We start from the raw sequence: 23,185 nt of genomic DNA, 5'->3' as shown, positions 1-23,185 counted from the left end.
TTCAGTTTTTACCAATTTAAGGTCCATTGAGCTGTCCTTTATCAAAACGAATAAATAATAAACTTCATAGCAATAATGGTAATAAATATTCCAAAGTCAACAAAAAACGTGAGATCACATTCGGTACCAGTCGGTTTACAGAAAGCCAGGCGGGAAACGCGCTAATTTTCATGGCCGATTTTGGCGAAAATCATAAATTCAAGAATGAAAACCTAACCTAACAAATAATCCAGTATATCAGCTATTTTCAAAATTTGTTTGCCACTGGCTTCCTGTAAACCGACAAGAACCAAACCATCTTGTATATTGTCTTCTAGCTAGACCAGCTTGGCAGTTGGCTTAGTTTATATTGAATCATGTAGGTACATTCAAAAACTAGAAATATGTTGACAAAGGAAGATTCAATAGCGTGTATTAATTAGCAATCTATGCCTGATATTAAAAGTCTTGCAAATAACATGAAAACAGAACCTCAAACAAAAATGAGTGTGTTATTGAATGTTTTTATATTTCCTTATTATCTTTTATTTTATGTGTATATTTTTTTTATATATTCAATAAACAATATAGTTACTAATGTAGCTAATTGTTTTTTTTTATTCAATAAATATGATTTAGATTATCGTGTGTAAACCTAAAAAGGAATGACATGCGTTACGAATTTAAAAAATTCGGCTTATTTTGGCACGCCGATCAAATCCTATTTGCCATCCCTGAGCTAACCATTTATAAAGATGTTAAAAATTACAATCGTTAGGTTAGGTTAAGGGGAGATATGCTCAGCATACGTCAAAATGGAGCTTATATGCTATTTTCAAAGCATGATCCTGGACATTCCTTAAGTGTTGTAGATAATCTATTTTCATAATTTTGAAGCCTTATTATCCTTTATAGTTATTTTAAACATTTGATGACTGCATAAAGTATTTTTGTTACATAAAATAGTATTCTTTTAAACCTCTCGCTCTAATGTTTTAGAATATAGTCATATTTCGGTACATAACTGTGCAGTGGTGCTAAGATTTTTTACATTGATTAATTTTTAAACGCATTTATAAAACCATTAGTATAATTTATTACGAGATAATTTTTGTATAATATTCACGATAAAAAATTATATTGATAATCTCTGTGATCCCAAATTTGACAAGAATTAGGCATTTTATTATTCAAAAAATCGGCAAGATTTACACATTTGAAGATGATTCTAAAGATACTTATTATAAGCTATGTTTTTGACCATTCAAGTGTGATAAACATTTTATGAATAATGATTGCTTTATAATAATTATTGACCTAAGAATAAGGTAGTGTTTTTTTGAAATACGCCATTTCTTTTGTCATTCCCCAGTGGTTAAGCTACAATATACGGCCGTAGCCATAAATTGACAAACTATAATTGAAGAAGGGAGTAAAATGATATTGACGCGCGTGTTTGAACATGTAACCATGACATGAACTGTACCGTTTAAAAAAAAATTTAAAAAAAAATCGGTTAGGTACATGTTCAAACACGCGCGTTAACATAATTTTACTCCCTACTTAAATTATAGTTTGTCAATTTATGGCTACGGCCGTATGTTGTAGCTTAACTACTAGGGAATGACAAAAGAAATGTCGTATTTCAAAAAAACACTACCTTATTCTTAGGTCAATAATTATTATAAAGCAATCATTATTCATAAAATGTTTATCACACTTGAATGGTCAAAAACATAGCTTATAATAAGTATCTTTAGAATCATCTTCAAATGTGTTAATCTTGCCGATTTTTTGAATAATAAAATGCCTAATTCTTGTCAAATTTGGGATCACAGAGATTATCAATATAATTTTTTATCGTGATTATTATACAAAAATTATCTCATAATAAATTATACTAATGGTTTCATAAATGCGTTTAAAAATTAATAAACGTAAAAAATCTTAACACCACTGCACAGTTATGTACCGAAATATGACTATATTCTAAAACATTAGAGCGAGAGGTTTAAAAGAATACTATTTTATGTAACAAAAATACTTTATGCAGTCATCAAATGTTTAAAATAACTATAAATGATAATAAGGCTTCAAAATTATATAAATAGATTATCGACAACGTTTAAGGAGTGTCCAGGATCATGGTTTGAAAATACAATAAAAACTCAATTTTGACCTACGACGAGCACGTGGGCCGTTAATACCTAAAATTATAGAAGCTGCCGTGATTGCTTCACACTGTAAAACTACATTTTTCAAAAGGTCTGCTTCATGAAATTTTACTGCAATGACTCGATATTTTGTAACTACAGGTAATACTACTTTTTGGTACTTAGAGCCTTATTTAATACACGTATTCATTATATTATTATGTATTTGGTATCGTTTCGCTTTGAGAATTTCCTTCTTTTTCTATATTATTAGTTGTCAAAACGAGTTTACTTACCTAGGTATATTTTTTAAATGTGATAGTTTACCTACCTACTTTAGTTTGGTAGGTACCTATTATTTTGTTCATGTCAAAACTATTTTCTAAAAAATCTTTGAATATTTTTTGTTGATGTGAATTTGACTAACACGATGTGCGATTAACACCTTGTATTCATATCAATTAAGACAAAAATTAGGCTACATTACATACCTACGTACAGGGATAAGATTCGATATTATTCACATATTAGGAGTATTTCGCAACAGTGCAGTAGATAGCAGTCGGCAAGATACCCAGTATAAAAGCTGAATCGATTATTAAGCTCATAGGTCGAGACCTTTGAAGTTTGGTGAGATGCTATGTCTCACAGCTATACAGGAGCACAAGACATACCCACCCACCCAGCGCGCACGCATTTAACAAACGTATTTTCGTCCTCGCAGAATACCTACAGCCTTGACCTCCATGGGACTCCAATTTGGAATACTTTCACCTCACCCATACGGATTCCATGTTCACTAGAAAGATTGCCATCTTAAGCAATTTACATTGGCATATTTTGTATTTGAACTCGGCACCAATTCGATGGTCAGACTGTAAACCCGCAAAGAAATGCCAGTGGCAATGCATTCAGCACTGCACACGGATTTTGTCTTAGCCGCATTGAATTGATAAAAATTTACATCTAGCAATCATTGGCATGTCACGGGTTTAAATATTTACAATGACAAAATACATTATAAATAAGCACTCAGAATAAATTATTGAGAATGCATGTATTTTGAGAGCACTAGGAATGGAACCCGGACTATTATATTGGACTATAATTTACAGCTGATTATGAAATATGTTCTCTTCTTATCATCATCAAATTTAATGATATGTGAACCTTACTCCTGGCGTGTAGGTATTCGGAGAGGTCAGAAGTATATTACAATAACTTATTAATGCTCTCATGAGGCACTCGGTATTTGTTGAAGATCACTTTATAAATACACAAAATTATAATAATTGTTTATTACCACAATGGCAGCACTATCCAAAAATCTAGCTTGTGTCTTGTGTTTGACGTTTGTGGAAAGACGCCATCGGACAGCTGCTCATTAACTGTCATTTATAATTTCCGAAAAATCGTGGAAATGGATATAAAACAAGAACCAATGGACGACGAATCGGGTACAGAACAACAATGGCATGATGTCCCGATTAAACGTTCAGTGAGCCCTCCTGTTTATCCTTGCGTCAAGCAAGAAAAGCATGACATATCAACAAATTTTTTTGAGGTTAGTTTTACTATGATAAATACAAATATTTTAGAAGCAGTTTTCACAGGACCACGTGCATTTATTATACGTAAAACATGATTCATGTAAGTATATAATTTATTAGTGTATAAAGCTGTTTTATCTTAACATTCAATTCTACTCCATATTTTTTGGTTAAGCTGGTACTACATACTACAAGGGTTCCTTCAAAATCTGCATGAAAAGCTCTACATCCAACGTATGGCGCCCTCAAGCCATTGACACTTGCGAAGGGCTGAAGTAGGCTGTGGGGATCCGACATAAAATAGTGAACACTTAACTTTGTCAGTCATACTTATTGTTGAACTGATGATACAAATTGTAGATGTTTAGTTTTCGAAAGTCAATGTATCTGTCAAAATATTCTTTAATCTATTAAATATCTAAAATTATGCCATTAAATCACATATTGTTTTAGATTTTTTTATCAAAAATGGTTTGGACTTGGCAGGCTTTAATTGAATTTTATAAACTAACGAAAACAATCTCCAATTTGTATTAATATTACAATGATAATAAAGAAATATTACCGATAAAATGTGCACTATTTTTGCCAGATCTCTACAGCAAACTTCCACTATTATGGTTTGGCTTTGCCCAATATAGGTACTTTAATAGGCAAATCCGACTATATTCAGGCCATGGTACTGGATTGCGAATTACGGCGGTAGGTAATGATAGTTATTACTACCAGCGTTCGAAATACTTTGACAAAAATATTAACATAGTTATCTGATAAAATTGTATGTAGGTATATTTTATAAAAACAAGTTTGTTAGATTTTTTATTATATGGCTTATCTAGCTCAGCGCATCTATTCTTTACACAAGGCTGCTATCGGCGGCTATCAAGGGTAGTTTATCATATTTATGTGTTGAGTATTATAATTGTTACAATAAGTTAGCCGTCTAAACTGTCAAAACTGTCTATCTCGCTTTAAAAGTTAACACAGGCAAGAGAGTTGATTTTAAAATATAGCAACTTTTGCAGTTCAGACAGTAAACTTATTGTAACAATTAACCCTCCTCAATACATAAATATGATAAACAACTCTCGATAGCAGCCTTGCAGATGCATAAATGGTTAAATAAAATTTTCCACGAGTCGGAACGATAATTATGGAGATTTCATGAACCGGAACGGCGCTCTGGTGCACTCCGGTCCATTTTGACCCCTGATTACGACTATTACCATTTATTTCAATATGCTACTATAAAGTAAGTATCATTTATGGAAACGGTTTACCACATATCGCCGTTTTATATCATTTTATAATATAAAATTACGATTGGAGATAACCATGTTGACTTCTGACCACTACACCAGTCATTTCTTGACAGGCCATGGTGGGTTCGCTCCCAAGCTCTATAAGTTTGGACTTCCTACCCGACCGGCATGTTCGTGCGGCGGAGAAAGACAGGATGCAAAGCACATCCTCTGGTAATGTCCGAGAATGTGCTCCGAGAGGGAAGAGATGCTCAAGTCGGTCCAACGAAATGTTAGGTCCATCGGACCGTCCGAGCTGGTCGCCACAATAGCCTTGCTTTTACGTTACTTTTTTTGCAATTATCTTGCTTTTAGTAATGCAGGCGTGAAGAAATTTTTGCTGCCATACGATTAGCGTCGTTTTTTGTTATATATATTTTAAATTCATTTTTTTTTTGTAAATTTTTTGTGCCTTTTCTCTCCCCGTCACTTTACATTAGAGAAAAATGAGTAAACCCAGTCAAAGCTTACCTGAGAGCGTGGCGAGCTCAGTCTTGGGTAACAGCTGCTGAGATATTCCCAGTCATACAAAAATGATGCTTCACACCAAACATAGAGTCCCGTGATACGCCCGATTAAGTCTGAGTGTGGTTTGGTGGGGTTATTAATATAAATGCATTCGTAATATTAGCAATAACTAGCACTACCATCAAAGATTACAGTTTTGTGTAAAGTCTTGACTATTATTATAGTGGACCTTGAATTGGGTTTTAATTTTTATTCGAAGAGCTCAGCAATCAGGTACAAATACCCCACCTTTGGCTTTTTTTAAGCGGTCCAAGTATCCTCCAAAGAATTTTATTTTCCAATAGAACTTGTGTGTAAAATGATGTTATTATTTTCGCCCCAATGACCTGAAGTGCACTAAAAACATTAGAAAACATACCTGATAGTTTTTTTTTATATATTTTGAACAATTTTTAAAACAGATTTTAAATGTGTAATCGCATTTTTAAGACAATTTATTGAACTTGACGTATTTAAATCCTCGTTCGATTCTCAACTCATCAGCTTAAGGGGGGACATGCTCGTCGAAGGTCAAAATTGAGTTTTTATTGTATTTTCAAACCATGATCCTGGACACGTCTTAAACGTTGTAGATAATTTATTTATATTATTTTGAAGCCTTATTATCCTTTATAGTTATTTTAAACATTTGATGACTGCATAAAGTATTTTTGTTACATAAAATAGTATTCTTTTAAACCTCTCGCTCTGATGTTTTAGAATATAGTCATATTTCGGTACATAACTGTGCAGTGGTGTTAAGATTTTTTACGTTTATTAATTTTTAAACGCATTTATGAAACCATTAGTATAATTTATTACGAGATAATTTTTGTAAAATATTCACGATAAAAAATTATATTGATAATCTCTGTGATCCCAAATTTGTCAAGAATTAGGCATTTTATTATTCAAAAAATCGGCAAGATTAACACATTTGAAGATGATTCTAAAGATACTTATTATAAGCTATGTTTTTGACCATTTAAGTGTGATAAACATCTTATGAATAATGATTGCTTTATAATAATTATTGACCTAAGAATAAGGTAGTGTTTTTTTGAAATACGCCATTTCTTTTGTCATTCCCTAGTGGTTAAGCTACAACATACGGCCGTAGCCATAAATTGACAAACTATAATTATAGTAGGGAGTAAAATTATGTTAACGCGCGTGTTTGAACATGTACCTAACCGAATTTTTTTTTAAACTGTACATGTTCAAACACGCGCGTCAATATCATTTTACTCCCTACTTCAATTGTAGTTTGTCAATTTATGGCTACGGCCGTATGTTGTAGCTTAACTACTGGGGAATGACTAAAGAAATGGCGTATTTCAAAAAAACACTACCTTATTCTTAGGTCAATAATTATTATAAAGCAATCATTATTCATAAGATGTTTATCACACTTGAATGGTCAAAGACATAACTTATAATAAGTATCTTTAGAATCATCCTCAAATGTGTTAATCTTGCCGATTTTTTGAATAATAAAATGCCTAATTCTTAGATTCAAAGATGGTAGACCGAACCTTGCATCACTGCTGTACAGTAATTTAACTTAATATGTGTCAGCTAATTAAGAGTACCCTGAGATTTAATAATATATTTAATGGTGTTGGAATCCGCTTTATTTGGGGTTTATTCTACGTCTTTGAGTGCCGTTTACTTAAAATTTCATGATTTATTTCAGACTGACTTAATTGATTCTACCAATATAAAACATGAAAATTATTCCCCACCAAACGTATACAAACAAGAAGAAGATGCGATAACTCCATCGACAAATCATGAAGATCCCTTACCTGGATGTTCATATTCCCAATGGAGTACCTTAGATCAGGTATATTTTATTTAAAGAACTTATATAGTATAATATATTGACATAGTTTGGGATAACAGTCTATCAATCCTATTAAAATAGCCTTTATTCTATATGTATCTTCTTCTTCTTCGCTGGAAGGATTAAGGATCGTGAGGTTGATGATTTGGCTGTATGATGGCCTTCTCTATAGCTTGGCTGAATATCTTTGCATTCAGCGGCACGCAGGGTCTATGGAAGTGCAAAACCTGTAGTATTCCTAATTTGGAATTCCATTCATCTGGAAGGAGAATTCGGCAAATCTAACCTATAAATTTGCATGATGCAGAAAACGTTAATCCAATCAATACTTACTAAGGCTAAGGCCAGATAGGCAGGTGCCTTGCTTGGTGGCTACGTGCTAGGTGTCATTTCCCAGTGAACGAACGCACACTATTATATCGCAATGGCCACACTACACGCTTCGCGCCTCGCTACACCTCTCCCGGCGAACCGTGTTGGTTATTTTTATTGTGTCACCTGGCGATTTTGCCATTGTTTATGGATTTTTCAAGATGGCGGATGTTTCTTCTGTAATCAGTATGACAAACGTCAAACAACGTATATTTTGAGATTATGAATAATTGACAGCACGCACGCAACAAGTTCGAATTTGCGAGTTTCGAAATTTTAAACTTAAATTCTCTGTGAGAAGTTGCTTTCTCGTTAGTTTTGAGAGTGACATATCGTTGTTGATTTGAGCGCTCCCAAATGTCAAATGAATTTGTACATAAGCACGTGGCAGTAGTGTTAGTAGACAAGCATAGCATCTAGCTCAGAACTAGCGAAGCACCTGCCTATCTGGCCGAAGCCTTATGTATTGGAGTGTTGGACTCTTGCCACGACCGATAAGTGTACGCTTGATGTATTCGAGAAAAACCTTTTGAGAAAGAGATTAATATCCATATTAAAAGAAGAATAGCGTGTACGATGTATCCTGTAGCTCTACCTCTTCCAAGAAAAATGTTAAACTTAATAGACCCCAATGGCCAAGCCATGAAGCAAAAATGGATAAGGGCATCATGCCTACCAGTCCAAATGGTTGGTGATCGACTATCAGATCCAGACCACAGTGTCTTTGGAGGAGGCTAGGATCAGCCCTGGGATGTTAGGTCACTGACAATAGTTGACAAAGTTAGTTCGCTTAAAATTGCTTCATCTTACGGTCCGATTATAATGCTTTTTAATTTATAATTAATTCTAATGGATTCAAGCTCTGTACTATTCCATTTAAGTCGTTTCTCGTGACCCGGGTTTTACCTTTCGGCATCTTCAGGCGTCGTGTACACTCACCAAAGGCAAACACATACTGACAACGAACACTCTTAACTCTACCTTATCGCGAGAAACGACTTAAATGGAATAGTACAGAGCTTGAATCAATTAGAATTTAAATTCAAATTCCATCAAGTACCTTCGGTCGAAAATATTAATATTATAATTAATTATTTTCAGGGCATAACATCACAGGAGGACAACGGAATTGAAACGGAATCTTTATCAGTCAAAACTGAAGAATCTCAACAAAATATCAAGATAGAAACGACGGAATATCAAGTCCAACCAAATATACTCACTGATAAAGTTTCTAATTCTGATAACGATAGTAAGAATCAAGTGGCTATGCAACCCGATCAGTTGGAAATCAACGATCGTAATAATATTAAAGTGGAAGTATTTTTACCCCGTGTCGAAAAAGAAATACGACTTATGTTGATACGGCAATCATTATTCGAAAGAAATTTTGTTTGTTGTATATGTTACGATGTCTTCTCGTCGGCAGTGACTTTGCAATGTCACAAATTAACACAGAACCATCTTATTAAGCCAAAAGTGAATCTAAAACCGGACCATAGAAAGAAACTAGCTTGCATTGACTGCGATAAAAAATTTAGATACCCGTCTTATTTAAACTTACACAGAATGATTCATACAGGCGAAAAACCTTTTGAATGTAATGCATGCGACTACAAATGTACAACAGCGAATTCGTTAAAAAAGCACCTATTCGTTCATAGTGACGATAAGCCGTTCAAATGTGACAAGTGCGACTATAATTGTACGACGCGAAACTTTTTAAAGGCTCACGTAATGAAACACAGTGGTGAAAAACCGTTTGAATGTAAATTATGCGATTTCAAAAGCACGGCTGCCAGTTGTTTGAAACTGCATTCAATGATCCACAGCGGAGAGAAACCTTTTAAATGCAACGTGTGTGATTATAGATGTTCAAGGTACAGTAGCTTGAAAGGCCACAACATGGTGCACAGTGGAGTAAAACCTTTCGAGTGCGATAGATGCGATTATAAATGTACGCAAGCCAATACACTAAAGAGGCATAAATTGAATATGCATAGCAGTCTTAGGCCTTTTAAATGTAACGAATGCAACTATACGTGTACAGAGTCTTACAAGTTGAAGCGACACGAATCAATTCACAGTGAAGCATATTTGCAACCGAAGATTTAACAAGTATAACACTATAGTGAAGAAATGGGTTATTTAAAAAAAAAATAAGAACGGAAACTGGAAGAATGTTTTAAGTGAAGCATAAAATGGTAAATTATTTCGGGAACTTTGTACTGAACCATTATCATAACGGGTTTTTTTTATTTGTTATGACAATAATTTAATTCCTTTTTTTAACTTCTTATTGTGCCATCCCTATCGGAGGTCGGCCACCATCAAGGCGATCTTTTTTTTGTCGTCTGCTACCCGGAACAGTTCGTTGGAGCTGCCTCGTACCAATCTCGGAGGTTCTTAACACACGAAATGCGGCGCCGTCCTCTGCTACGCTTCCCATTGACCTTTCCTTGAATGACAAGTTGGGGAATGCTGTATTTTTGTCCTCTCATAATGTGGCCGAGGTATTGTAGTTTACTAGTTTTGATACTACGTAGAACTTCTCGTCCTTCCCCATTCGATTGAGAACTTCAACATTTGTCACCCAGTCAGTCCAAGGAATTTTGAGGATGCGCATATACAGCCACATCTCGCAAGCTTCAAGTCTCCGTGACATCTCTTGGTTTAGCGTCCATACTTCCATACCATAGAAAAGAATTGAGAGCACATAACAACGTACCATACGCAGTCTCAGACCTAGATTAATTTTTTTTACACTTCTTTCTATAGTTAAATGATTTCTTCTTCGGCGACATCCTCCGTGTTGTGTACCGCTAGGTATTTAAAGCTGTCGACGCTCTTGATGTTTTGCCTGTCGCTAATCAGATGGAAATCTTGATCAGGACAGTTGCTATTGCACAAAACGTTGGTTTTCTTCGCGTTGATTTTCAAACCAACGAGTTGTCATGCAACCTGACGATTGTCTCTTGAATGCCCTCGGACATCGGCATATTCCAGGTCGCATAGCTTCACCGTTGGAGTAACAGATATGCCTCGTTCAGGTGGTATTGACTTCCGTAGTATAAAGTCAAAGAGGATGATGATAAGTAACGGAGCAAGGACACAACCCTGTCTGACTCCAGTCGTGACCCCTAACCATTTCGTGACCGTGTCACCTATTCTGACACGGTATTCACTACTCTCGTGCAGGGGCCTTATGTTGTAACTTAGGAGTTGAAGTCGCCCGGTCGACATGACGTCATATGACATCATTGTGACGTACTACCGGAGTGATAATAGCATCCAAAAAATTAACGCTACTCAAATACTGTCGTTATTCATTGTCCCCATACACAAATAGGTGTTTCAGCATAATAATGTCTATTGTGAGCCGTGTGTTTGGGCGGCTCGCCTCGATGCGTGTTTGAGCTTACGTCACAATTACGTCATGTCGTCGGGTGACTTCATGTCACAAGTTATAACATAAGGCCCAGGCATTTGATTATGGCAATATTCTTAGGAGAGCTATGCTCCCAGTTTGAAATTATTTTTATATAATAGGGCAAAAAACATGTATATACATAATTATTATGTCGTTATAAGACTTAGAATTATCAATAAAACAATAAAATTAATTATATAAAGCGGAGTAGGTCACTAGTGTTATCAATTTTACAATATAATGTCCTATTCTGAATAATAATAAAGAAATAACGTAATCAATAGTAATTTATCTGAGGTAATCGACAATTATCTATATTATTAATATAACGAATGGAAAATTATGCTCACGGAAATTTATTTTTTACATTTATTTGGATCCGCTGACAATACTATTAGAATGATTTTTGTATTTTTGAACTTTCCAAGTACCTACCTAGAACAATGAAAAAATGCGCGTGTGAACGGAAAAAATAGATTCACCTACTCTCAATAATTTTTAAGTTTTGATGCAATTGAGCCAGTCCCTAGACAAAATGCTGCCCATAGGCAGTGGCAAAATGCCGCCACTTTTTTTATACTTACAGTACTTTTTATCATCCTTTCATGAGTCCAATATCTAAGAAATGTGTTGTATGGATACATTACGAATAATTATTCTATTTTAAATGCCATTTCTGCGTTAATAGAAAATATTGCGAATCTACGATTTCAGATAGGTACATTTAAAAATACGCCTGACAACTTCCAAAATGAGTGACTAGCAAACATATTTGGATAAATTTTAAATTAATGTAAGTATGCACCTACCTTCTTCTTCTTCTCCCACGGCGCTACATCCCGGGGTGGGATTTGGCCTCCTCCACAACCGCTCTCCACTCACTCCGGTCTCTCGCCATACTTCTCCAGTTACCGGGACTTCATATATGAAACCAGTCCACTTCTACGGCGTCAGCCCATCTCCTTCTTGGACGGCCTCTGGGTCTCTTTCGTTGGAGTAGCCACTTCGTCATGATCCTTGGCGCTCTAGCTTCAGGCATTCACATGTCCCGCCCATCGTAGTCTTTGGGACTTACAGTATCGTATGATTATGTGCTGTTCAATCAGCACTTCCAATTCGTGCTTAATTTTTTATTCTGTAGTTCCCATTTTCCAACGTGGGTCCAAAGATTTTGCGGAGTATTTTGCGCCTAACGACAATTCAAATATTATTTGTAAATCTATGTCATTGCTGTTCATTAAGGACGTGACGTCCAAGGACAACGAAAATAAAAAAGACATCGCGAACCCTACAGTCCTTTCAAAACTTTTATAGTAATAATTAATACATTTTGTTTCCAACCAGTGAGCTGAATTTTTTAATGGAAATATATTTCCGTTATTACTAAGTTTAGGTAGCTATTTCTATATATACATATCTAATGATTCTCCTCGATTTGCCGCCCCCAAGCGACGCTCAATCTGCCTACCCCCACGGGACGTCACTGAATTGAGCAACCCTCTATTCAATTTAATAGTACTGCAAGTTCTAATTCGATTTGAAAGCAATATTTTAGTATTACAAATGTTATGTAAATAATATCTGAGTGTTAGTGTGAATTGTGCATTGGCTGATAGTTATTGTGAAGATAAAATACTCTAAATGGGTTGTATTTTATATTACTAGTGTTGTTATTAGTCTCCCGTACGCCATAATAATAATACGATTTCGCACAACTAGGGTGATTGTAAATAATACTTTAATTTTTCTCAACAATAATATTATAAATGGTAGCAAAAAAAACCGATCATGATTATCGCTAAGGCAACTTATTAAATTGATGGTGAGTACGTTAAATCAAATTAAATATAATAATTATGACAGCTAAGTCCGATCTTAGAGCGATTGTACCAATCGGACCTCGCGCATAGGTTCCTCGTATTATTTTTAGCTGCATTGTTAATAATAACATAAAAATTATGTTTATTCTCATTTAAATATAATGCACTATAAATTAAATCATAACTATGCATTGATCACTTTGTATAATATAATAATATTTAGTTATATAATTATGGTTTAATAAAAAAGTTAAAATGTACTTCCTTGGTCCAATTTCTTTTTAACTCTACTCTCTCTTAACCCTGAACCGTGACCCATGTACGTATTGGAGCAATCATTATTGTAATGAAATCGAAGCTTTATATAAATTGAGCACATAACAAATCATTAATTCAAGACATTCACATGACATTTAGAATAAGAGTACAGGTAAATCAACAGAGTAGAAAAAATAATTTTATAGCAAAATAACTAAAATTAAAAAAAAAACGATAAGTAATTCAAGAAAAATACAAATTAAACAATAATGTATATTTTCAAAAACAATACGTATTGCATAGCAAAAGATGTCTACATGTATAGGGAGTGCATTGACCAGCCGCACAGCCCACGCTATTGATGCCTGGTGAGCCAACATGAAGAAACAGCTTTCACTCAAAATATATCAGGATTGGAAACTATTCCACATGAGAGCAGGGAAAAATGAAAACAATCACTGCTGAGCTGTTGAACCTTTAAATAGCATGTTAATAATTATATCGAGAATGTACAAGTGTAATAATCACATTATAGGCCTTCAAATACATCAATATTGAATGAGCGTTAGTGTATATGCCGAGAGCAATAGGTAATTATTTTTATTGTTAGAACGAAGGACAAACAAGTTTAGAATAACGTATTCTTAACACGTGTCAAAGTTATTCCACACTCGAGACCGTTTGCCCTTTACTCCACATCCGTTAGGTATTTCAGTTCCCATTAATGCTGTTTAATTATTGATTTACGTTATGTAGCTAGGTCATGGCCCCCACAAGGGGAGGCTGACAGGCCTCTAGCCTGGGGCCCCGGGCTCAGGAGGGGCCCGGCGAGGCGAGTCGACCAGATAAGCGAGATAAACACACATCGCAAATTTGCTTTAATCGTAAAAAAAGGTGGTGCTGTTTTCCTTCAATACAGTAATTATTTAAAATTATGTGGTTGCAGGTTAAGATTTTTAATTGTGTATCGATACTCGACAACTCCTTAATTCAAATGGATGTATTAAAATATATAAAAAAAACACCAAATATACATAGTTATTAATTTTACAGTGTACACCATTTGAAAAACGCTACTGTAGAGCATCACATCAATTTAACTTTAGCGATAGGTAGGGGGCCCGCCAAAGATCTTAGCCTAGGGGCCCGGTTTAGGATGTAGGGGTCATGAAATAGGTATTAATAATTTGACACGGCCTTTGATTCTTTTGTCTACGCCTGACATTAAAGAACTAAGAAACCGTATTAAATATGTATTTAGTATAATGTTTATTAATATTATTTAATTAATTCTATTAAAAATCCATTTTTTAATAAATAAAATCAGTTCTGAGTGTAATTAATTTTTCAATTATGGTATCACTGAATCCTTTTCTGTGTCTATGGATGACGTAAAGTTGAATTTTCTTTTTGACGTATCGTTCGCTTACAAATCGTAACATTATGGATATAAAAAAAGAACCAGGCGAAGACGGGGTTAATGTAGACTGTAATCCGTCCAGTTCTGTTTGGCTTGATGTTCCCATCAAGCGTCCAGAAACCCCAGACGGACATACCTATATAAAGCATGAGAATTTCGATAACAATCCTCTGGAGGTTAGTTTTACGACAATATTATGTGCATTTACGCTTCTGAATTTACTAAAAGTATATCTTCATCCATTTTCTAGAAAAACAACTTTCGATTGATTGTAATAATTTCACAAAATTTGTAGCTTAATGTTATTTTGATCTATGGATCGTTAGGTACCTACTTACCAATTTTATTTGATTTTTTTGCGATATCTTAGTTGAAAAAATACACCAAAAATCCTAAATTTGACATACAATTACTACGAATTAGAGCAATTAAAAACCCACTTTCAAACAGTAGGTAGTGTTTTTATATACCTATGTAGATATCTGTGGCGCTGACAGGTTGGGAGGCACCCATTAACCTGAGGTTATGCTAACAATAAACTTAAGACTACATACTCGTCGTTTGCATTAAAGCAATTTTACAAAGCTTTTTAAAACCGTTATACGTGCATGGATGTACTGTGCACAGTAAGAAAATGTATGGAGAAACATGTATTAACCTGCAGTTGGCAAAATTGCGTGCATAAATCAAACAAGATTGGAAGATTCCAAATTGTGATGATTTATTGCGCGCAAGTAAGATTATCTTCGATCTGCGCCTGCGCAGTAGAGCGATAGAGAGCGAGATAGCGTTAGAGAACATGCCGATAAAAAAATCGAACTACTCATTTTGAGATATGATTTTTCATACGTTCTGTCAGATAGTAGTATAAAATGAAAACATCGCGCCTCGCTTACTCTTGAATAATGAGATTGGAGAGACAGTCAGCACTTTTACGTGTAAACAGTTATTGTTATGACAGTTTAAAATAAGCATGATTGCCGACAGTAATTCCATGCATGTGTACAGGTGCTATTCATTTTCAAAGCTGAGAGCAGTGATTTGAATGTTTTGGGGGACCAACGGTCATCTTGAAAATCATTTGAAGACGAAGCATTGCACAAGGATCGCACTATTTTTCTTTAGAGTTGTACATGTGACATAAAATACATATTTACTTACGAAAGTTAAATTAAAAATAGTATGCCTATGTACTTACTATGTGTATTTTTAATTTGAAGGAATTCATTTTTTTTTAGAATTAGTTAGGTAACTATAAAATTTTGGGGCTTGGCAGAAATAAGGTTGGGAAATACTGGTTTAGAGCAAATGTATACTAAGCTCTGAGAAAAGATGTTTGTGATTGATACTGGGTTGAGAGAGTGAACCATGCATCCTCTCATCATGCCGAGAGTGAGATCGTCGCCATCTCACCAATACGTTGCTTATGCAATTCAGTAATTGAGCAGAAACCATACAATATTAATCTCCCACCCTATTCTTTCAGAAGAGTACATTTGACCACACCAATATAAAACAGGACGCTGAAATCCGCTCATCCAGCTGCCAAGATAATTTCAAAGAAACTATTTTTCTCAGGTTAAAGCCTGTCGAATCTGTACCCGGTTGCTCTTATATACAATCGAGTACAATTACTCAGGTAAGTGTATCTTTTGTGTATGATTTTTTAAGTTATACTTCTTTTGGGGCGTTTAATAAAGAGTGAAATTGAGAGCTGCGCGCTCACACCGTTGTGAAAGTGCGCGACATTAATGTTCCCACCACCACCCGTCATATATGCACAGCCGTGGATTTGCACGGCCGCTTTCTATGACCCTTTAAACGTGTCTGAAAGAAGTGATTTTAAGTGCTCATTCCGTCCCGAGACGGAGCCGCACGGGACTGATGCTGCAACCATGCACTGTAGTGCTTAAAGAATAAAGTGAAGGAAGATTTTTTTTTTGGACTGGCTCTGCTGTCCGCTGACGTTAAGCGCTTTGTGTACCCGCATACTGAGTGTCACGAATTGAAATGGATGAGTCTACAGAAGAGTCGGGACTATCCCGCTCCCCATACGATGCTGCAAATTTCTCGAATGCCGCAAAGTTGGCCTCGGTTGCTATCAGATCTCCATGACCAATTGGACCCGTGTGAGGACTGACCCTGGCAAAATGCTCCGCTCGTTAGAGTTCCATAAGCGGGCAATCCCAAAGGATGTGTTTAACATCTTGGTGGTCATGCCCGCAGGTACAACCCGGCCCATCTACTATCAAGCCAAACTCGTGGAGTCTGGCGGCGAAGTTGCCATGGCCGGTGAGGAACTGGCTAATCCAGTGCGAAGGTTTGAGTCTTCTAGTTTGGTGCCTGCAGAAACAGTATGAAGTTAGCTTCGAATCAGAATAAACACAAGGTTAATAGTAGAATTATTCCGTCCGGCAACGAATTTATTATTGTCGGCCATTTGCAATTCCTTACGTAAACAAAGGATTAAACGTCAGAGTGAAAGTTGTTACTTTAAAAATAAAAACAACGAGAAATATAAGTTAAGTGTATAGAAATAAACCAACGGCAGTCCAATAAATTGCCCTTTTGCTTGAGTGTGTATTTTAATAAGATAATTAAAAGCTAGTCGAAGAAACTAGGTTATCACAAGTTTTATTTTTGTTTCGTTACCTACGCCAAATAAGTATAACATCTAACGTGCGTACATACATGTAAACACATCGATTTTTTTGTATTTGTTAAGACGTCCTTTTACTCTTTCCACTGTTCTCATGTCTGCTACGTGTCGCTACGCCATATTACCATATGTAATAATATGTGTCTTGAATTATCTGTAATGCATGAGAGAAGAGATTAGAGGTCTCGTAAAGGGATAAGGACCACCATGAGGGTGACTGAAGCTGTGATGTAAGTCGGATTTGAGGTTGCACCGATGAACGGTGGTGCAAGAGTTGATTGCTGCGTAAACGGTATCGGTACAGTGCTACAAGAATAAATTCCTAATGCAGGAGTTATGTTACTGGTCCGGGGCTCCGTGGAAGAGATGCTGTGCGGAGTGGTCCTGAGACTGAGAACTGACTGACGCAAAGATTACTGATTGAATTGAGCTTAATTTTGATACTAAGAATAGCCTATCAACTACTGTAATGCGAATACAGATTCAAGTCTCGTAGGATGTCGTATTTTTTTCTACAAATATTTTCTATTGTGTATATGCATGAGATGTTTTCAAATTATGTATGTTCAATACTCCCACGGTGGCCGCGCAGCTTAAGCGTCGGCCTATAGCGTCGTGGGTCCCAGGTTCAAATCCTGGGTCTGGGAAGTACATATATTGTTTTTTTTTTAATTTGTGTATGAGTCAGAGTATGGACTGAATAGGTTGAGCTGTGGGTCTATTCTATACTTATCGACCGCTAAAGTGATAAATATTATCAAACTTAGGGTAGGTTTGTATCAAAGTATTAGCACTTATTGTAACTATTAAAATAAATTGTTTGTAATTATTGCTACAAGTGCTATATTTTAACAATACCTCTCTTGGCTGTGATAAAATTTAGAGTTAGATGGACAGTTTTGACTGTTTAGACGGCTTACTTATTGTAACGATTATAATACCACACTACAAAAAATATGCAATAAATACTATCACTTTAGCGGTCAATAGTCGCCTTGTGTGTAGAATAGATCCGCAAGTGGCTAATATCCATTTCTCGTAAAAACGAAAGCTGTTTATTCAAACCTCCACTCTCTGAAGGCCCATATGATCTTATTATGATTGTACATGGTTAAAAAAAATATTACATTCTCAAATCTTGTGACTTATTCTTTGAATAAAAAAATAGTTTATACTACTAATAGTATTACTTAATAATAGTGTTATACTGTTTAAAAAATCTTATATTCTGTATTTTTGACTTCACAGGACATACAAATGGAAGACAACACAGAGAACGGAGTAAATACATCTCAATCTAAATTACCGTTTTATGTGGAATTCGAATTGCAGTCTAAATTAGATAAAATAGATGTCCGTTTACACGAAGTCAAAAAGGAGCTAACGGGCAATAAAGAAATTCGTCTTCGGCTGAAAAGAATACTATTCCATGAACGAAACTTTATCTGCAGTGTTTGCTTTGATATCTTCCCAGCTTTACGTATTTTAAAAAAGCATAAAACATTTAACCACAAATCATCTGGTAATGTAAGAAAGTCGTATGGAACAAAACCTTTTTCATGCGATCAATGTAACTACAAATGCAAATTTGTATCCCAAATAGATCAACATAAAAGGATACATAGTGGAGAAAAACCATTTAGGTGTGATAAATGCGATTCCGCTTTTACCCAGTCGAGTCATTTAACGCAGCATCTAAAGGTGCACAGCGGTGAGAAACCATTCAAATGCGATATGTGTGAGTTTGTATGTGCACAATCCAATACTTTGAAAAGGCACAAAATGGCTCATAGTGGCGAAAAACCTTTCAAGTGCAGTACATGTGAGTATAAATCTACGCAATCCAACGATGTAAAAAAGCACGAGATGATTCACAGTGGACAAAGACCGTTTCATTGCGACATTTGTGATTATAAAACTACCAACTCAAGTACACTGAAACAGCATAAAAGGATACACACTGAAGGACAATCTTTCGAATGCGATCAGTGTAATTATAAAAGTAAAAGGGCTGATTTGCTGAAGGCACATAAAATGACCCACATTGGTGAAACTCCATTCGTATGCGATATTTGTGATTATAAATGTACCGCATTACATAATTTGAAAATGCACAAAATAGTTCATAGTGGTGATAAAGTGCTTAAATGTGACTTATGCGATTACAAGACGTTGTATTCATGTAACTTGAAGAGTCATAAAATCGGCCATAGTGAAGACACGCCATTTAAGTGCACCGAATGCAATTACGCGTGCACTAGAGCTAATAATTTCAAACGGCACAAAATGGTACACAGTGGCCAGAAAGCTCTTGCCTGCGATTTATGCGAATATAAATGCATACAATCCAGTACATTAAAGCGACACAAAATTATTCATATTGATGATAAGATTATAAAGTGCAAATTATGTGATTATACATGTGTGAAGTCTCAGGATTTAAAAACACATAAATATGTACATCGCGGTGGAAAGCCCTTCAACCCCTCGTAGACCATTTTCTTTCTGATAATTAGTACTAAATGTATTGCATGATAAAGCTTTTGAAAATCAAGCAACTTTTTATGGCATTATGATGCCGCAATTGTGTTTTCGGCAAAGTGCCGTCAATAGTTCGTTACAACAAAAAAATAGTGCTTTATGCTGCCGAGTTGCCATCTATGTATGTGTGTCTTCGTTTGATAAACCGCCAGCCTACCTCACACCTATCGCAATAACAACACTGAAGTGACAGCTGATAATATTATACTTTGTGACGTAGGAAAAGGATAGTAGGTGAATAGGATCGTATGGATAGGAAGGGAATAGGCGGGGAATATAGGCAGGTGCGCCTGGGTACGGGGAGCGTGGATGTGGGATATAGGAATGGGACAAGAAAGGAGTGCGGCAGAGCAACGAGATGCAGGGAATGCAGGATCGTAGGTAGTTTGACATTACCTCTAAAACCTCTGTTACCTGTCCGGTTGCGTTACTCATTCGGTTATTCCTGTAATATAAAATACATAGAAATGCAATGATGAATATCTCGGTTTGAGCGCCACTCTATAAAATGCATAGATACAATGATAAAGGTAATTTAAATAAAACGCGGGTAAAGAATTTTAACAGAAGTATAATTAAGGTATAAAAATTATTAGCGGGCGAGAGTGTATAAAGGTGTAAAATAAGTTAATCGATTACGAGCGCCTATCGTAGTATAATTTAAAAATTTTAGATCACGAATAAAATGCTAATTCGGTGGACCGTAACGTAATGAAATTACAATAAATACCACAATACAAATATGATCTCAGCTCTCTTCGCCCTCGATTCCTTCCAGGGCGGAATCGAGGAGTGTGTCTTCAAATGTTTCGGGACAATGGGCTTCCTTCGATCTCCTTGGCCTGAGGGGGACGTCCTTTGTTTGGCCATTATAATCGACTCGAAACGTCAGGAAATGAGAGCCATGTGCTCCGGCCCGAGGCTCGGAACTTAAGAGCCGTCTTCGGAGAGAGGTCTTCTTTGCACGAACGTTCAGAACTGAGAGCCTGAATCTCGCTTCGCCTTCAAGTTAAAAAGCCGTCTCGCTTTTTAGCGCCGGAAATAGTTTAAACGAACTACGTTCAAACTATCCGGCTTGCGCAGGCGCACTCCCGTAGCCTTCTCGCGTTGTGTTGCCATCATCAGAAAAGTGTGGTCATGTAAATAACATGACAACTTTTTCATTGTTACTAATCACACTACATGCAATGAATAAATGGAAAAAAACGACATGTTATAGAGCTTAGTATTATGTTGATTTTAGCTATGGGCTTGGAGACCAAATTATAAAGACCCGAGGGTTTCGTTTCAATCAGACTGTCAAAGCTTCACAAACTTCTGGAACGGTGTGACCAATTGAAGAGTCGCACATTATGAATGAGTAAGTATATATTAAACTCCTGTATGATTTTCCAGCAGCCCTATGTTGTAACTTGTGACATGAAGTCACCTGACGACATGACGTAATTGTGACGTATGCTCAATACATGCATCAAGGCGAGCCGCCCAATGCACACGGCTCACCATAGATATTATTTTATATGTGTATGGGGACAATGAATATCGCCAGTATTAGATTAGCGTTAATTTCTCGAAGACTATTGACTCACTCCGGTAGTACGTCATAATGATGTCATATGACGTCATGTCGTCGGGCGAATTCAACTCGCAAGTTACAACATGAGGCCCCAGTTGCCAAAAATTAAATGATTGCCAGACTTGTAGTAATCGGTAATAAGTGCCTCGTAACTGTATGTACTTTCGTTTTCTTTTGCTTATATTTAGTAAATACACAAAGTTAGTTTTTGACATTCTTGTATAGTTTTTAAATAAATAATAAATCAATTAAGAAATTCAATTCAATTGATTTATTTAACATAGTGTGGACATTACAAATTATAAGTTTAAGACGTTCACAACATGACATCGAACGCTATTCTAAATAAGAAAAAAAAAGAAAAGTAATAAAAGGGATAACAATGAAAATATAAAAAGAGAACATAATATAAATAAACATACAAACGTAATGAAAATACAATTATACATATATAGTAATTCAAAGTACACCGAGTTTGCTAAGGAAACCCTAATTTAAGAATTTATAAATAACGTCTACCTATCAACACCCGAAGCAAATTGATTGAACATAGTTATCGCCCTCCCAATTGGCATTACCAGTGGCAAGTTGGTTCTCTACCTTGGGAGAATAAACAACTGATGCTGTCTATTTCTATGATAGTTATCAGGGACACACAGGTCAACACTGCCCAGAATGGCAGAGTTCTCATTTATATAAATATAGGTAGAGGCTTATATTATTTACCGTTTCAGGGTTTGTTATGAAATCTATTTTTAACTTTAGTTACTTTAAAAACTATTATTACCTATAATACCTATTAAAGAATTGGTTCACAATTCTGAACATATTATTCTTGTTAACACTGTAGCAATACCTATTATAGCTATCTATCCTTATCAGTTAACTACAATTTTTGTCATAAAAATGGTCAGGTGTTATTGTCTTGAAAGAAAGGCACATGCGAAAGCTTCTAGAATATGCTCAATTCATTGAATTTAAAAATATTTATCAAGTACATCGTTTGCAAGGCGGCATGTACAGCGCCACATGCTCGTTATGTATGAAGGTAAGTTTGAAATACTCGTCCGTCCACTTAAACTGTTCACAACGCATATAGTACCCCGTTTACACCTGCATAGATTTACTGTGCACAGTAATAAAATGTATAGGGAAACATGTATTATCCTGCAGTTGGCAAGATTGCGTGCATAAATCAAACAAATTTGGAAGGTTCCAAATTCAACGCGACAGGAAGATTTTTGCGCCTGCGCAGTAGAGCGATAGAGAGCATGGTATCGATAGAGAACATGCCGGTAAAAAAACGAACTACTTATTTTGAGCTCCGATTTTCAATACGACCTGTCAGATAGTAGTATAAAATGACAACCTCGCGTCCCGCTTACTCTTGAAGAATGAGTTCGGAGAGACAGTCAGCACTTTTACGGGTAAACAGTTATTGTCATGACAGTTTAAAATAAGAACAATTACCGACAGTAATTCCATGCATGTGTACAGGCGCTATTATATTATGTTATGGAAGTTGGCAACAATAAAACTGCAATATGTTTATGTTCAATGGACACTTTTATTTTGTTTTAAAAATTACACAAATATACAACAATATTAAAAACTAACACATTATGAGCGGAATTAACTTTGCTAGTAAACCCTTGAAAAAAGTAATTATTATAGAATATTTTAAATATTAATTTAAAAATCCTAGTCAAATTATTGGTCTTTTACCTGGTTAGTTCGTATCGCTACCTGCGACTAAAATTTCATGAATGACGA

The 23,185-nt window shown here is 35.6% G+C and overlaps 2 protein-coding genes and 1 long non-coding RNA gene across 3 annotated transcripts in view; all 3 read left to right on the top strand.

Annotated features, from left to right (window-relative positions):
* Positions 1-23,185, top strand: part of LOC147076893 (uncharacterized) — a 300,090-nt gene that overhangs the window by 161,516 nt on the left and 115,389 nt on the right. The gene's annotated exons all lie outside the window — the stretch shown is intronic.
* LOC147076901 (uncharacterized) lies at positions 3,487-11,346 on the top strand. The gene is made up of 3 exons (XM_085941389.1): positions 3,487-3,696; positions 7,187-7,336; positions 8,810-11,346. Exons 1-3 carry the CDS (start codon positions 3,553-3,555, stop codon positions 9,821-9,823), a joined length of 1,308 nt encoding a protein of 435 aa, XP_085797515.1. The 5' UTR covers positions 3,487-3,552; the 3' UTR covers positions 9,824-11,346.
* Positions 14,635-21,755, top strand: LOC147076900 (uncharacterized). The gene is made up of 3 exons (XM_085941388.1): positions 14,635-14,812; positions 16,123-16,275; positions 18,544-21,755. The coding sequence occupies exons 1-3, from the start codon at positions 14,660-14,662 to the stop codon at positions 19,786-19,788; spliced, it is 1,551 nt and encodes a 516-aa protein (XP_085797514.1). The 5' UTR covers positions 14,635-14,659; the 3' UTR covers positions 19,789-21,755.

The sequence above is a fragment of the Rhyacophila brunnea genome, unplaced genomic scaffold (genome assembly GCF_057557595.1).
Source record: "Rhyacophila brunnea isolate RB1 unplaced genomic scaffold, BYU_Rbru_1.0 scaffold_13, whole genome shotgun sequence".
NCBI lineage: Eukaryota > Metazoa > Arthropoda > Insecta > Trichoptera > Rhyacophilidae > Rhyacophila > Rhyacophila brunnea.
Note: the sequence above shows the minus strand (reverse complement) of the source record. Positions and strands in the feature narration are given on the sequence as shown.